The sequence below is a fragment of the Haliaeetus leucocephalus genome, unplaced genomic scaffold (genome assembly GCF_000737465.1).
Source record: "Haliaeetus leucocephalus isolate CR32 unplaced genomic scaffold, Haliaeetus_leucocephalus-4.0 Scaffold3, whole genome shotgun sequence".
In the NCBI taxonomy this organism is placed as follows: domain Eukaryota; kingdom Metazoa; phylum Chordata; class Aves; order Accipitriformes; family Accipitridae; genus Haliaeetus; species Haliaeetus leucocephalus.
In genome coordinates this window covers 3,069,401-3,085,718 of record NW_010972439.1, presented here as the reverse complement: position 1 = coordinate 3,085,718, position 16,318 = coordinate 3,069,401, and the positions used below count along the sequence as shown (strand labels likewise).

Sequence of the window (16,318 nt, the reverse complement as noted above, 5' to 3'; positions counted from 1 at the left end):
CACCGGCCACGGCCGCCGCCAGCCGCCTCAGCGGATCCCGCGCCCGCTCTGCCCCGGGCCCCGCCAATCGGATAACAGGGCGCCGGGAGGTGCAGCCAATCCGAGATCGGGAGGGCGGGCCGAGTTGGAAAGGGGGCTCCGGGAGCTCCGGGAGGGGCGGGGAGCCAGGGGGCGGGCGGAGCGAGGCCTGCACGCGGGGCCTCCCCCGCTCCCTATTGGCTGCGCCGGAGGCGCGCGCCCTCCAATAGACGCGGGGTCCGTGCCTCGGGAAGGGCGGGAGGAGGCGCCGCCCCTCGCCTCAGCGGCCGCCCTCGGCCCGGGCGGGCTCCGCGGGCGGCGGACCTGCCGCCGGACCGGCCTTTTGGGGAGAAAAACTCTGAGAAAGGTCCCGGCAGCGGCGGCCGGGCTGCCTGGTGAGTAACACGGCGCCTCGCGGGGCAAAAGACGGTGGCCCGGGTGGATGGGTCCCGCGAACCGAACCTGGTCGCGGAGGCCCTCGCTGGATCAGGCCGACCCACCGTCAAATCAGCGCACCGATCTAGATGCAAATTAGCGCGCTACGCTGCAGTCACACCTCTGGTATTAACACAGCCACTTCTGCCTGGGTGAGCGTTTAATTTCCTGTGAGAAACGCTTCTTGCAGTTACTGTCAGGGTTTTGTTCCGCCAGTGGCGCAGGCAGCACATTAAACTGTCTGTCCTTAAACTCTGCGAGCCATCACCCAAGACAAAGTTGGGCTAACGTTTGTCCTCTGCAACGCTTGCTGCCATCGAATTTCCCCCAAGGCGTGCTCTCCCGATTTCCCGTGGGTTGTGCGGGGGCAGGGAGCGAAGGAGCCTGCGGCCGCGAGCTCCCCTCGGGAGTGAGGCTGCAGCCACGCAGGGCTTACCGAAACGGGCCACTGCCTGCTCCTACCTGATGGCGCCTGACCTGCAGACCACAGCTGAAGCCGGGCGGCTGGCTCCAGCGGCAGATCCAGCTGCAGGACCACGCGGAACTTTACGGAAGGGTCTGCATCGACCCTCGTTACGGCCAGGCATTTTTCAGACTCATGCTTCTGGGGAGGAAACTTCCTGCAGGAACTCTCATTTGAAAAGTAATTTGTTCGAAGAACACATTGAGAACAAGTCACCGATGATGAAAATCAGGGCACTGACATGACCTGAGTGGGGAAGCTGGACCCCTTACAGCGTATCTGGCATGAATAAAATGGGAAAAGCTTGGTTAAGAGCAAAGACAGACAATAGTAATAGTTTTATTTCCATTTATTAATGCTGCCAATTAAAACCTACATATATCTGTTTAGTAGGCTTTGGATACAGATTTTAACTCGACAGCTCACAAATTACAATAAAAAAGCACTAAACATCTGATTATCTTTCCATTAAGGTCATGCAGACTCTACATATGCTATGTAGATAGCATCCATCGGTGGGTATTTAATCTGCCCCCACCACTGTGGTCTTCAAGGTTCTCAGTTGTATTTCTCATTTGCTCCCGTCTTTGAGCAATTCAAGTTTACGCATGTCTCGGGGTTTAGACTGCTGTTGTAAGGCAACTGCAATGTGGGTACTACTCATCAAATGTGGTATCCTTACAGGAGACATCAACAACAAAAAAACAACCAGCATGAGCAGAATCTTACATGTAAAGGCAAGAGAAAATTAGAAATTTAATAATTATAATGCAGTTCAGAGTATAATATATTAACAATACTTTTATAAATACATTATCTTTTCAATATTTCCCCATCAGTAATAAATATATTCATAATCTGTCATTATTACTAAGAATGCAAGCATTGTACTAGCACTCTACTATTTTTAAAAAAAAACCACATATGGTTGCTGAAAAGTTACTTTTTTCCCTCCTTCTCTAGTAGCCGCACTGTCTCCCTTGAGATGTGGATATTCTACTAAAGCACAATTCTGAGATTTGGTAATTATTTTTAACATCGAACAGTATTAATTGGCACAGACTGCATTAACTTTTGCACACAAGGCACAATAAATCCAGGTTCACGTTAACTATTCATACAGTATTTTTCACTTACAGCTATGTTGCAAAGCTACAGAACAGAAACAGCAGTTAGGTTCTTCTTTCAAAATGTTCAACACTTTTGTTCTTGAGTTGATTACATAGCCCAGATTCCGTTTTCAGATGACCTAACATTAATAGTCTACAAAGGAATTATCACGTGGGGAAAAGAGGGTATGAGAGACTGAATACTAAAATACCAATGTCTTCGTTTCAGCTAGGATAGAGTTAATTTTCTTCCTAGTAGCTGGTATAGTGTTATGTTTTGGGTTCAGTATGAGAAGAATGTTGATAACACACTGATGGTTTCAGTTGTTGCTGAGTTGTGTTTATACCAAGTCAAGGATTTTTCAGCTTCTCATGCCCAGCCAGCGAGAAGGCTGGAGGGGCACAAGGAGTTGGCACAGGACACAGCCAGAGCAGCTGACCCAAACTGGCCAAAGGGGTGTCAAGCCCAGTATATAAACTGGGGGGAGTTGGCCTGGGGGGAATCGCTGCTCAGGAACTCACTGGGCACAGGTCGGCAGGTGGTGAGCAATGCATTGTGCCTCGCTTGTTTTGTATATTCCAATCCTTCTATTATTATTGTCATTTTATTAGTGTTATTATCATTATTAGTTTCTTCTTTTCTGTTCTATTAAATTGTTCTTAACTCACGAGTTTTACTTTTTTTCCCACTGGGTGGGGGGGAAGTGAGTGAGTGGCTGCGTGGTGCTTAGTTGCTGGCTGGGGTTAAACCACGACAGCGGCCCTCACCAATTACATATTCAAATCATCCCAGAATTTCAGAAAAACTAGAACTGTGAACTTCAGATTTCTGTATTGGGCTGGCCATGGGGAAATGGAATTCCATGGGTCTTGTCACTGCTGTTTATTAGAAGATTTACTTACATCAGTTCTTTAAAAACAAAAATAAATTAACAGTTCTACTGCATTTATAATATTTTAAATTAACCCTTATCCTAAATTCTTTGCCAAAAGGAGTTTCAGTATGTGGACAACAGTCTTTTCTAAAACTGATACCCATGCTGAAAAATGTTTAATTGAATGTCAGTTTTGGCAACATTTTCCCACAAATGTCTAGACCTATGTCTAATCCTGGGCTGTTGGGAACATTTCACCTCTCCTAGGTTTGGATGTGCATCCTGCCCGTGTCCCTGTTCTACAGCAGTTCTGAGGCTCACACAGGCATGCATCATCCACCTCTGCTCTGGTTTCCATGGAGAGGATTTCCACCAAAATCCGCTTATATTCAGTCTGGTGTTGCCTTACTCTATGCATTTCTTTTCCAATACTTATTAGTTAGATTTTAATTTCAATTATAGTCACATAAGCCCAAAGCAACTCCATTTCATTTCAGTGGAATTATCCTGGATTTACTCTTAGGATAGCTCTGATCAGAATCTGATCCCTTTTTTTTTTCCTGGACAGACCTGGTTATATATTTCACATACAAAATACTGGTCTCACAGAGACGGTGTAATTCTTCTCTGGCTCCTAGATTCTAGTGTTTTCATAATGTAAAAGTTGTAAAATGGTATCAGTGTGGACCATATGTGCTATGCATGAACATTGTTTCCCAAGTCATGAAAACTGAATAATGTTTTAAAAAACCTAAAAACAGAGAAAGGAAACAACTGCCAGCATTTTCCGCTCTCTTCAGTCTACCAATCTATTGCATTGTGCTACTATAGAAAACCTTAATTTCACATTGGTTCTGCTAAAGAGAATGATGCTATCAAAATTTCTCATACTGTGGCTGAGAATAGTATCTTGTGGAATGGCTCAGTCACCTGCTCGAGTATTACTTGTTTTTGCCAGATTAATTTGTCACCCCTTGCTTCATCTGTTACCTGTGAAAGCAATTCCTTAAAGAAATAGTAATCAGCTTTTCCATCTGGGTGGATAACATAGCTCCTGGCTAGCCTTACAGAAGGGCGGTATGCCATCACCTACCCTAGTTGCGTGGCTCGACCTGCTGGAAATGCAGAGCTTGGTCAGTCCTTCCTAAGTGTTAGGATTCATGCACACCTCTTATGTAGCACTTGCACACACATTCATACTAATCCTTCCCCAGTTTGCACCACAGCAGTGAGGTGTAAGGAATCACCAGAATCACCAGAAAAATCCACCTGGTCCATAGTCAACTTCTTTAATCCCTTCTGGAAAGATGGTGGGTAGGAACAGACTGCGTGCCAAATTAACTGTCCCGGTGCATGTTTCATGGTCTACTTGCAACTTCCCAAATGTAGGAATTATACTTGCAAGGGATGGAGGAAGAAAGCTGAATAATTGTGCAAGCTGTTCAAGATGCTTTAGAAGTTAATAATGAGCAGTAAAAGGAAAAGATTAAAACAAATGCAAATATAGAAATGAATCCTACAGATTATTTTTCTTGGAGTAGCTCTTTATTTTGTTCTTATTTACATAGAAATAACTGTCTGGAATTTATGTTTTTAAAATGGCAGAAGTACTTATTAAAGTCAGCTATTGTTTTTGACTTTCATTTCACCTCTTTACTGTACCTGCATTCAACAGGATGACATATCAATGGCTTGTGTCAAGTACACATTATTTGATTTTTTCTGAAGGTTAATTGTTTTCCAATATTTTCATGTTCAATGTGTCACTGTTAATGGAAGAAAACCATGGGGGCACCACAGCATATTTTGAGGGGTAGTTCTCTTAATTTCTGTTTTTATTGTAATTTGTTTTCTTGTTAGCTAATTTGAGAAATGAAGAGTAACATTTTTGCCATCACATTTCTTAGCACATTTTGTCAAAGATTTATCACACAATGAAGTAAGAAGAACGGTAGCCATAAAAAGAAATCACAACTCTATTCCACAGAACATAGCTTACAGATTATTTTCAAGTAACCACTCCTTATAACTTGGTTAAAAATACAGACTACCAGGTAGCACATGGCTTTTGACAAAAGTCTTAAGAAGGAGCTTTTAAGAGGCCTCATTCTGAATGATCAAAGTGAAACCCAATAGCCAGCATAACCCATTTGCTGAGATTTGACAAAATGGCTGTTTTAAAAGCAAACCCTTTAAGAGAAAGTAGAGAACCTGCCATAAGGACCGTTAGCATTCATTTAGTGCTCACTCCCCCCTGATCTGGCTAGGTAATGAAGGAAGTCTTGAAGTCCTAACTTCATTTACAAAATTATTGCAGCAAGCGTGTCATGACATGATAGTGCCCCAAATCATGACAACAACATTTGTGCATGCCTGTTTAGATAGGACCTGAACAGTGTTATAACCAGGTTACTGAACTGCTCCCAACTTGGATACTTTCTGAAGTCACAGTAATGTTAAATTAATTGGTTATAACACCTCACAGTTTCATCTGTGAAGAAAGGAGTGGGTGTGCTAGCGGTTAATGGGGACAACAGAGGGAGCACTAACCCTTCCATTTCCACTGCCTGGTTCAATAAATGCTCTTGATTACAAACTGGTAAGAAATGACAGTTCGAGTCCCCATGGCTATGTGCATCCTGGAAACAGGCAAGATGAAACTACAGTACAGAGAAGGAACGACTAAGGTTACAACACAACTTGCTGGCAAGGATTTTGCTACTGCAGCTGGGCTGTATAACAACAGGTTTTGTATTTTTTCCCTCATAATTTGACTTTCCCACCTGCCCCTAAAATAAAACTTGGCAACAGAGAGAAAGCCAGTTAATTACCTCCTCCCCACTGCTACTTCACTGCTGTTACTGCTGGTGGTGGTTTTGCTCCCATGTTTTCAGAAGATCAGTTGCCAGCTGTGAGATGTGCTGCCAGGCAAACTTGATGTGGGTGGATTCCACTGTGCGGGAACAAATAGCAAAACGTAGCACAAACTTCTCTCGCAGGTGGCATGGGACCAGATGAATCTTCTTGGCCTCATTTATGCTTTTAAGAAGTGCCTTATTTAGTTCATTTGAGCCCTGAAATCATTGTAATTCAACAGATACAGTGATGAATTTCAGAAGCAAGTTTGGAATATGTAAATCCCACCAAGCAGCCAAGCCCAAGTAGTACCAGTAACACGCAGCCACTTTCTCATCTCTCAGTGCTTTGCCATCAAAGGATTACAAAAAGATGATGGCGCAAGAGATAATTTTTCAGCCACAAAGAGATTTATGGATTAACTGGGGTTTAGAAGCAGCGTTCACACTGGGGCATTTGTGATGGCTGACTGCTTGTTTGTGACCTAAGGTCGTGAGCTATGTAGCTTCATGTAAAAGCATTCATTATTGCATCCATTTTGTTACACTTTTCTTAGATGTAATCAAACAAATGTGGGAGGAAGTTTTGCAATGGACTATACTAACATTTGTAAAACAAACCTTCCAGTCTTCACTTAAGCCTGGCTGCTGTGAGTCTTTTGAATATGAAGATGGAAATCTTACCCTTAATTAAGAAATAGTTAAGGTAATGTATCCCTGGCATAAGTTAACCTTCACACTATCAGTATAAACCCTAAAAAAGTGTTTGCCTCAAGTTCTATAGGAAGTGTCCCATCACAGAATGCTACAGAGTGGTTTGGGAGAGGGGGAGGATTTTAGAAACATGGTAAACTGACCCTCTCACTGGAAGTAAACAGTCTTCTGCATTCTGGGAAACAAAGATATAAATGTTAAATGTCTTGCAGAAAGTGAGAGGGACTCTACATGCATGCAGTATTGAATTTTATCTCCTTCTAGTGTACTTCATTCTCCTTGTGCTCAAATAAGGAATGTGAGGATTTCTCTTGGAGCAGCTGTGCACTCTTAATACCAAATCTCAAAAGAAATAGGACTGCATGGAGGAGTACTGGTCCTTTTGCAGGTTCAGCTAATGTTGAATCAATGGTTTTCCTATTTCATGTCCATCAGCATTTGAGAATAAAACAAAAGATGTCATCGGATTTTCAAAAACAGTACTAAATTGCTTTAAATGAAAACAATGAAAGAAGCGATCCCAGAAATCTTGGGATTTTTGTCTGATTTAGCAACACATGATGAAGTGCTAGCTGCGGATCTTTGACAGTCTTTGTTATCCAAATTAAAGGAACCTGTCCGTCTAACTTTTATATCAGCAGACCCAGAGATGGCTTCAGCGTCACTGGGCAGTTTGCCATCATAGCTTAGGATATACCATGTTGATCTTGAGTGCTATAATTTTATTCCTTGGGGAAGTATCTTAGCTATTGTACAGCCTTTACTCTTTCTATTACACTGCTGGTAACACAGAATTGCAAGAGATGCTAGGAGCATCTGTGCTTTCACCGCAGTGTTCCCTTACTGAACACTGACTGTGGGAAAAGCATCAGAGATGGACAAATCCATCTGTTCAGCAGCGGTTTTGTTACTGTAGCGGCATAGGTCTTCTTGGAAACATCCATATCAGAAAACATGTCCTCTCACATCTGCACAGTTGTGACTTGCCTGCATAGCTTTTTCCATATAAAAACAAAGCATAAGGGAGACACAGTTTCCCATTCGCACTGAGGATAAATGTATTATTCTCATGGGTTTGTATCGTATTAGAGTTAGAGCTGAACCCAAGTCAAAACCTTGTTCTGACTTAGCACAAGTTGTTAGTGAATTTGGATGGAAGCCTGAAATTCATGGCTTAGCCTTGTCTTCTAGGAGATATTTAAGCAATTCGAATGCTTCTAAGAAAAGGACCAACTTTGGTGTTTTGCAAGTCCCCACACATTATGGGTCAGTCACTGGTGACAATGATATACTGCTTTCTTATCATTAAAGTGATGATCCTTGCCTTTAATATGAAATGCACAGCACTAACTTTTAGGCAATGCAAGCGGTTATATGATGTTAAGTTAAATCCCTTGGCAGGGGTGAGGGGAGGAAGAAGAAAGATTTATATATCTTCTTCTGTTCTGCTCTCAGAGCTGCACCTAGGGGCTGCTGTGACACTCGGGTGTCACGTCAAATTGAAGTTACTAGTGACTAATCCTCTCCCAGAGCTTTGAGAAGCCAGCTCTGATTGAGTCTGTCAGCTTCAATAAGACGGTATTCTCACCCCTCTGGAGAAATGACTAGCTTGACTTGTATTCATCTGCAGACATGACAAGGAGGCCAAAAATTAACCCTTTGGCATGATACATTTGATGAAATAGTTATAATATGAAAGTCATAGATTATTAGTCCATCTGCTCAACTGTGTGAAAGGCAAAAAATTAAAAGTTACAGATAAGCAAAAAAAATACAAAAGGATTTCTCAAGAGCAAAGGAAGGAAAAATATTTCATACTTTTACAGCTGTGCAGCATTACAGTTCAAGTCCCCTGTCCCTTAGTCCTACTGTAACTACATAAAAGTTAGAAGTATCCTACTTCTAACATGCATTTTAAGACAAATTATAGAAATAATGGGAAGATTTTTCAAAGAGTGGTTTAAAAAGCAAGTAAAGATGCAAAAATAACCATAAAACACTCTTCATTTAAAAGCTTGTTAGTTTTGTTCTCTTTTTTTTTGTACTGGGAAGAGAAGCGATGAAAACACTGCTGTTTCAACACTGGTTTTCAGCAGAATCATGCCTTTATTCTACAACTTGTCCAAAAGTTTCTTAGCTAGGTGCCCAATATTTACCTCCTATTGTAAAATTGTCTTTCCCTGTAGATCTGATTTCTTCCTCTGGACCATCAGGGACAGGAGAACAGATGTAGATGAACTACTGGTCTGATCAAAAGTGACAATTCCTGTGTTGCTATGCTCTATTTCACCAGGACTGTTCCTTTAAAGTAAATGTAGAGCACTGAGTAACAGCTGTCTCTGGATCTGCAAAACTAGTGTTTGCTTGTTCCATGTGAAAGAGCAGACTACAACCAACATCTTGTTATTGAGCAATAAAAGCCACAGAACCTATTCCTCAAAATCTTTTAAAAGTTCTTGTTAGGAAAGAAATAATATTCATGTTTCTACTTACTGAAAAAACTCCACATTCTGTCTGATCCCCTAGCACCAGACTTTTTTTCTTTTATTTTAAACAACATAAATTCAAACAAAACCATTTTCCTATTCCAGGTGAATTCACCATTACCTTATTGTTAAAGATTTGTTAGCTCCTTCAGCCAATTGCATCAAACTCAGGTAACTGGAGCAACTGAATGACTGAGAAAAGAATTTGTGAAAAGCAGTAATACCACACTACCCAGAAGGAGCCAAGATGTGCTTGTGAGCCTTCGGAAGAGCTAAAAGCTCACTTAGGTATCACGTGAACTAGAAAACATCAGTGCTGTTATTGTCATTGCTTGGTGTTCAGATTCGGTGTCACAATCCAGCCCTTTACAGAGGCTTTAGCTGCAAGCTCCTCTATTAAATGAGTTCTTTACCTAAAATAAGATACTGATTCCCTTTTAATGTCTGACTAAACAAGTGAGCCCTCTCAACTACTGCAGCTCTTATGCTCTGAGTGCAGAGTGAGTTTTCTAGTTTCTGTTAGGTAAGGTCTCCATGTCAATGAACTTGGCACTTACAGAGATTTTGGGAAATGAAAGACCAAGAGGGGCAAAAGGGTCATGTTCAGCAAAAAAAAGCAGACCAGGGCTGAGGGCAGTTGGGAAGCTGCCCTCCCATGCATCCTCTTCTTACTCATGTCTTGTTCCAATTTGCCTAGTCTGACAGTAGGATTTTATAAATGAAAATGTATTCTTTAAAGAAAACAACAAAAAGTGTTTACTACTCTAATCTTCATCCATGATAGTTATTTTATATATATATATATGTAATATTGGATATTAAATATACACACATATAAAATTAACTTGACAAAAACCATGTAATACATGCACACACTCACACTTCATATACAAATATCTAGGGAAACACATTAAAACAATCACCTTCATCAAAGCCCATCAAGCATAGAAAATAGCGGTCATTTTTGTATGACTGGTGAGACTATTTGTTTGCCTTGACTATATATTTCCATACCCTAGTATGCTTGAATTTCTCTTAAGCATTTGATTAATTTTTTTAAAAACTGTCTTAAGCCTCTTTCTTTAATCTGCTTTGATCTATGTGAACTCCCTTTACTTTCCTTAAAAAATAATTAAGTACATTAACTACAAAGACTATATTCAATTGCAGGTTATTGTATTGCTATAAAACATGACAGAAGAAATAGGAGGTCTTAGCTGCCTTACCTTCAGCCGAAAACAGACTAGTCCCAAGACAACCTCAGCACAGATTTCAAACCTTCCATCCTGAAGGACTAAATGTTCAAATTGATGCGACAGCCTGACATGCTAAGAAGAGAAAGATAGTATCTACATTGTACAAATTTGATTCAAGAGAAAAGATGTGCTAAATTGTTTCCACCCCTAATCTCTTTTCTCTGTTCCCTCTTCTGATATGTGATAATATTCACATATCGCCATCTGTTTATGTTAACTTACATCCCGTTTATGACTTCCAGGGACCATATCAAGCCATTACTATATTAGTAGCTCAGTCTATCTTACGCAGTACTAGTCTGTTTCTTAATGAAACATTTCAGCACAGTTTTATATGATACCATATTAATAGTAAATGATTGTAATAATTCTTCTTTAGGTTTTTTACCACTGTCAGTTTTGGCTGGGAATGGCTAAAGAGTCCAAAAGTTATTACGGGGAAAGGGGGAGATGCACAAGTATACAGAGAGAAAATGATCACTATTCCAGTGCAAAATAAGCTGGAAAGATACACTTTTTAGAATAGTTCACTGAATATGAGAATAACTGTGAAGAAGGGGAGAACTTGCTCACTCTTCTGGCCTGGGTGCTCAGGTTTAGTTGAAAAGAAAGGTGATGGCAGTATAATCAAGAAAATGAGTAGCAAATCTCAGCCAACCTGTTTAGAAGTTACTGGGGAAAAAAGAGTGGCATTGAACACCAAGCCAGGGAAATTATTTTGAAGCATAGGAAACCAGTACTCTTCCAAAATCAAACAAATAGGAAAAATAACAACAGGCATATTAACAGCCAGCTGGGAAGTCTTAACATCAGTCAGCGATGCTTGCATACTCATACCACATTTTGCTTTCTTCCAAACAGAAGATGAATTAATTCAAAAGCTCTTGGAAAAAAAGAACCCATATCCTCATCAGGTACCTGCAGTACCTTATCCAGTCCCCCTCTCACTGGCTATCATCACTTTAGTGCTCACTACCCTAAAAAAACCCCCTCAAAACCCAACCCCCCCCCCCCAAACGACAACAGCAACCAGCTATTAGAATTACAGTTTGTCTTCATGCAATAGCCAGTCTACACCAAAAATTATCAGCAACATCTAAAGTGATGTTTAAAAGTTCCTTAGCTTTGATATATTTATGATTGCAAATAATTTTACAAAAACAAGCAACTAAGCCCATGTCTCCATGTCTTTTTCTGCTTTTGCACTTTGTCTTTTTGCAAGTTCAAGGACAGATATCAAACAAAAATGAAACATTTCACTTTGGGCCAGGGTTAGATGTGGAATGTTTTAGCTCACAGGAACTTCTTCCAAAAGGACAAGAACAAGGCAAAACAGAAATTACAGAAAAGAAAAAAAACAACCAACCCCAACACATTTTGCAGTCTTAATCATAGCTTTCTGATGTTTGTTTATTTCTTAAAATAGAAAAACATTGTTTATATTGAATCAAAACATTGCTTCAAAACCTTCATATTGGGCATACTGGTACCCTATGCAACCAGCCAATCTTACTGTTGTTACCACTTCCTTTCTGCTGTTTGTTACATCCATTTACCATCTCCCTCTAAAATTAGACTGAAAGCTCTTTTGAGTCAGGAATGAGATGAATAAAATGCCTAGTCCTTTCCAAGGCATTTGAATGTTCTGCTAATATAAACAGCTATGAAAATTGACCAGAAGTATATGTATGTATACAGATACTTGTATGCATAAGTGCATGGAAAAGGTATGTGAAATACGCATACGTGTCGTAATGATCTTTTACTGTCTCCTCCTATCCTCATGTTCCATAGCCTTAACTAAACTGATGTCTTTTACACAGCTCTGCAAAATTTCACACTGCATATACTACGTCTTGGAAATCAAAGCCATAAAAAACATCATGTTCAATGAGGTAAGAATTTCACAACTGTTCAGCTGAATGTAATCACCAACTGAATTTAATCAAAATTTACCTGGGTAAGAACTGAATAAAACAAAAATTTAAGACTTGGCTTACTGTGAGTAGTTTGTACAAGAAAACTCCAAACCCATGCTGTACATTTTATAGCAGGTATTTATGTCCACTTTTTGCACAAAAGGATTTTTCAGGAATTTGAAAGACATAAAAGCAAGGAAAAATAGAGACTGTTCAGTAAAACACAAAACAAAATTCTGGAAGTATTTTGTATTCATGTGTGGATTCAAGCACTTTTATCCATAGCATCTTAACAAGTAGCAATAATTTGTAAAGCCACTGGGGGGCACCAAATGTTTTAGATTATACAGAACTGGACTGGCGAGGAAGTGGCGATTTAACTGGTTTCACCTGTAATAGCTTTGCTTAACACACTTACCCAAAGCCCTGCACCTTTGAACTATAAGCTATTATCCTGAGTTGCTTTTACAAAGATTGTTACAACCAAACATAATTAAACCCAATGAAGTTAAGCATTTTTAAGCTTGGAAGTTCTAACTCTGTAAAACTGAAGGGCTTTTGGGTATCACACCTGCCTCTGTGAGTCCAAGAGCTGCACCTGCGCTCCGGACACAAGCATGGCAAGAACTCACAGGAGGACACGTGTGGCTCTAGTGCTTCAACTTTTCAAGACAGGCAGGTAAACTGTGAAAATAAAGTCCTGTTTGGAGAACTGCAGGCACTGAAACTAAGGATAAGAAAGCAGGAGAGGTAAAAAGTAACAGGCTGTTCTCAGTTTTCTGCTGAATGTGTACATACCAAGCCTGATCTATGGATATTTCAAACCTCAAAATGCTTTGGATTTTGACATTTGTGTCATGCTGTGTCCCTAGCACCATTAACTTAATGCTGACATTCAAATATTACTTAACTTTTAAAAATTCTTTTATTTAATGCTGTTACATATTTTAACAAAAAAGTGGACATACGCAAACCAACTCATATGCTGTTTCTAGCAATATCATTTGGACAATCCCTTTATCATGTGGGTTCCCAAAGTGGAATCACATGGACTGCATTAGTTGCCTGAAAATTCTTGGTATATAGGAACAGAATACCAGCCCTTCTCTTCACAGTGAAATTTAGCAGATTGAAGAAAAGAAGCTTGTAAGGAATTTTTGTGTATCACTATCTATCTCAGGTAAATAACCATCGCTCTTCTGCAGCGAGAAGTGAAACAAGAAAGGGATCTCATTCATTTGGTTATTCAGGATTAAGGGAAGTGTCTTACATAATCACTAATGGGAACAGTAAACTTGTGAGGCATTAAGATGGGGTCCCTATTATTAAAAAATCTGTATTTGTGTATGTATATGTGTGAATATAAATATAAATGCTTCTGCATTAAGGTGTTTAAATTGAATTTTGATTTTTGGGCAAAGCCTTCAAGAACTAAAATAGTTTTTGATTGAAGGAAGCTTCTCTGAAGCATCACAGTACATCAGTGTGTATATGCAAATAAGCATACCTGCCTAGCCTTGATCACTTCATGCTTTTCCTCCTATAGATTTCACCTCTCTGCCTGCCATAGCTCGCATCCCACTGCACTCTGAAGGAAAATGCTGTCTACAGAGCCTTCTCAACAGCGACTTGGACTGTGCCACTCCCCAGTTGAATGCTATCTCTGGCATTGCTGTCCTGTACAGTTCCAGTATCTTGGTCTCTGCTGTTAATTTCTAGTGGAATTCATTATCCTCAGTGAATAAAGGAGGACATAGTACACTTATTTCTTCTGGTCCTACAGAGGATTCATCTGAGTCAGAATGTTCATGGGGATCACATACAAAAACATTAACCGCTAAATTTCTCAAATTACTTCTGAGCTCTTTGAGAGGACTTAAACTAACAAAGATGGTCAAGCAGTTTGCAAATGGGCCATTTACAAACAGGCCATTTGGGTTTCACATTTATACTGACTGAATGTTTGGAATCAGTCCAGAAGACTGTTACTGTTGTTGGTTTTGCCCTTTTTGTACATCTCTGTGGCTTTGGGACTTACCTCCAAAATTTGTATTTTTCTCTCCCCACATCCTTCAGAGATGACTGTCTTCCCCTTTACCACTGCTTTAAAACCTATACTTTGCAATAGGTTAATATTACATGTTGTTTGGGAAAAGAGTGCGTAACTGGAAGGTTTGGAAAACAAAAAAAGTTACTGTGTCTAAATCCAAGTCACACATTCAAATCTCTCAGGAATATTTTAGTTCCTAAATGCCTTCCTCAGTACAAGTAAATGCCAGTTGCAGTGGTTATCTAGTCATTTTCATGCAGACATTAAGGTAGCAAACATAACAAACATCTTTTTTCTTAAAACATACTAATAAAAGACAGAGAAAAAAAAAAAGAGACAAGTAGTTTTTTGTGGCAGTTTACATCCAGAAAAAAAGAAAAGTTTGGGAAGAGATAGTTACAGATATCTTTGGTCTTCCATATAGAAGCTTGTTAATCACACAGCAAATAGGGTGGCTTCTTAAGGATATGCAGTGCCTTTTCCCTCTATATCATGTCAGAAGCTCATTACTATTGAAAATCTCAAATCACTTTGTAAGTAACACCTGGCTCCACAAAAGAAGCTTAACTAGAAGTCTATAAACACCACATAAATCCTCCTACAGTTTTGTATGACTTAGGAGCTGAAGTGTCTTTTTTTTTTTTTTTACTAGGTGATCACAGCGTCTATATTGGGATTTTTACAAACTCAGAAAGGAATTGAAACCCTAGGTCCCAAATTTCTCCATAAGGCCCATCCCTGCATCTGAACAGGCATGCCTTAGCTGCTATTGTATAGCGTGAACAGGACCGACATGCCCTACATGCAGATACATTGACGTATCAAAACTACGTGGTGTATGACTGCCTGCTACATCCCAAACGTAGGCATCCCCTTCCCCAGGTTCCAGCCCAAGGAGCTGTTTCAAACATCTGCTCTTCTGCCTGACTCTGTGGCCCTTTCTCTGGGGCAACTCCTTAATAACACAACAGAGCGCGAGCACTTCTCCCTTTTTCCCCAGCTCCAGCCACACTGCTCTCCACTTGAAGGTTGCAATATCTGCTTCTGCCACTGTTCTTAGGTCTCTTCTCATTCCACCTATGTCCACTCTATCACCCACCGTAATAAATGCAGCTTCAGAAATAATTCTGGCAGCTACAGAGGTTCCCTTAAAACCCAGCTAAAAGTCCAAGTCCACAAGATACAGTACCAGCTATTCTCTTCAAGGACTGCCTTTGCCAGCAATGGGAATATAAAAGCTGTTATTTGCAAGATGCTACAACATGTTTAAAAGAAAGCAACTTTTCAAGGTCAAGCACTGTGATAAGCAATGCTAAAGTGAAGTTAACAAGTGAGGTTAAATTCCAAATTACTTTTCATTTGGAAACTTGTCTATTGGTTTGAAAATATAAACCAGTGTCAGGTGGGTTTACATACTTCATTACTACACTGCCAAAAGGAAAGTCATCACAATATATCTGGAACCCACGATAATTCCTGAGAAGAGAGGAAAATGTGCAAGATATGAAACACATTTATAATTGTTATTTTGCAGCTACTGATATAACTTTAGCAACGTGTCTGCAAACTCACAAGAGATATTTTAAATTCTGCTAGAGCAGGGAGCAAATGAAATGCAATTGTTTTTTGAAATTTAAGTTCAACTGAGAACTGCTGGAGACAGAAATTACTTGGTTTTTTTAAAGCGGCTTTGGAACTCACTGAATTGAATCATCATTCATCTGGGGCGGGGGGGTGGGGTGGTGGTGGCGAGGAGAAACTAACTTAATGGTTCCAGTTTGACAGATGTATACAATGAGATAGAAATTCTGCCCTTAATTACACCTCTTCCCCTTTCAAAGTTGCAAACATAAGGTCATAACTTATTTTCTCTGTATACTGGGGAACAATATAGTCCTTAATGAAGTATTAAACATACACACTCAATTCAACAAGCCCTTGGAGATCTAGCCATGTGAATTACCTTTACAAATAAGGGAACATATTAGGGTTTTATTTTGGAGTCAGTGTCTTCAAGAAAAGATTGATTTACTTAGCCTTCCTAAACTGTATTGTCACAGAAAATATAAAAACCTGGTCTTCAGCTATGATTATAGGAAGACAAGCACTTTTTGGCTGGACAGTCAGGGAAATGTCTG

At 40.0% G+C, this 16,318-nt stretch overlaps 2 protein-coding genes and 1 long non-coding RNA gene across 3 annotated transcripts in view; 1 reads left to right on the top strand and 2 right to left on the bottom strand.

Moving 5' to 3' along the window:
- The window catches only part of FIGNL1 (fidgetin-like 1), a 5,085-nt gene extending 5,030 nt beyond the window's left edge, over nt 1-55 (bottom strand). Inside the window, exon 1 of the mRNA XM_010573958.1 lies at nt 4-55. The gene's annotated coding sequence lies outside the window, so the exon portion shown is untranslated. The remainder of the gene's footprint in view (nt 1-3) is intronic.
- Nucleotides 56-326: 271 nt separating this feature from the next.
- LOC104835766 lies at nt 327-14,406 on the top strand. The gene is made up of 3 exons (XR_774777.1): nt 327-413; nt 12,035-12,106; nt 13,677-14,406. It is a non-coding gene; the product is annotated as an uncharacterized LOC104835766 (long non-coding RNA).
- Nucleotides 5,159-16,318, bottom strand: part of DDC (dopa decarboxylase (aromatic L-amino acid decarboxylase)) — a 60,243-nt gene continuing 49,083 nt past the window's right edge. The window contains exons 13-14 of the mRNA XM_010573947.1: nt 10,182-10,283; nt 5,159-5,974 (exon numbers count right to left, since the gene is read on the bottom strand). Coding sequence (XP_010572249.1) covers nt 5,759-5,974; nt 10,182-10,283 — 318 coding nt within the window. The 3' untranslated portion in view covers nt 5,159-5,758. The remainder of the gene's footprint in view (nt 5,975-10,181; nt 10,284-16,318) is intronic.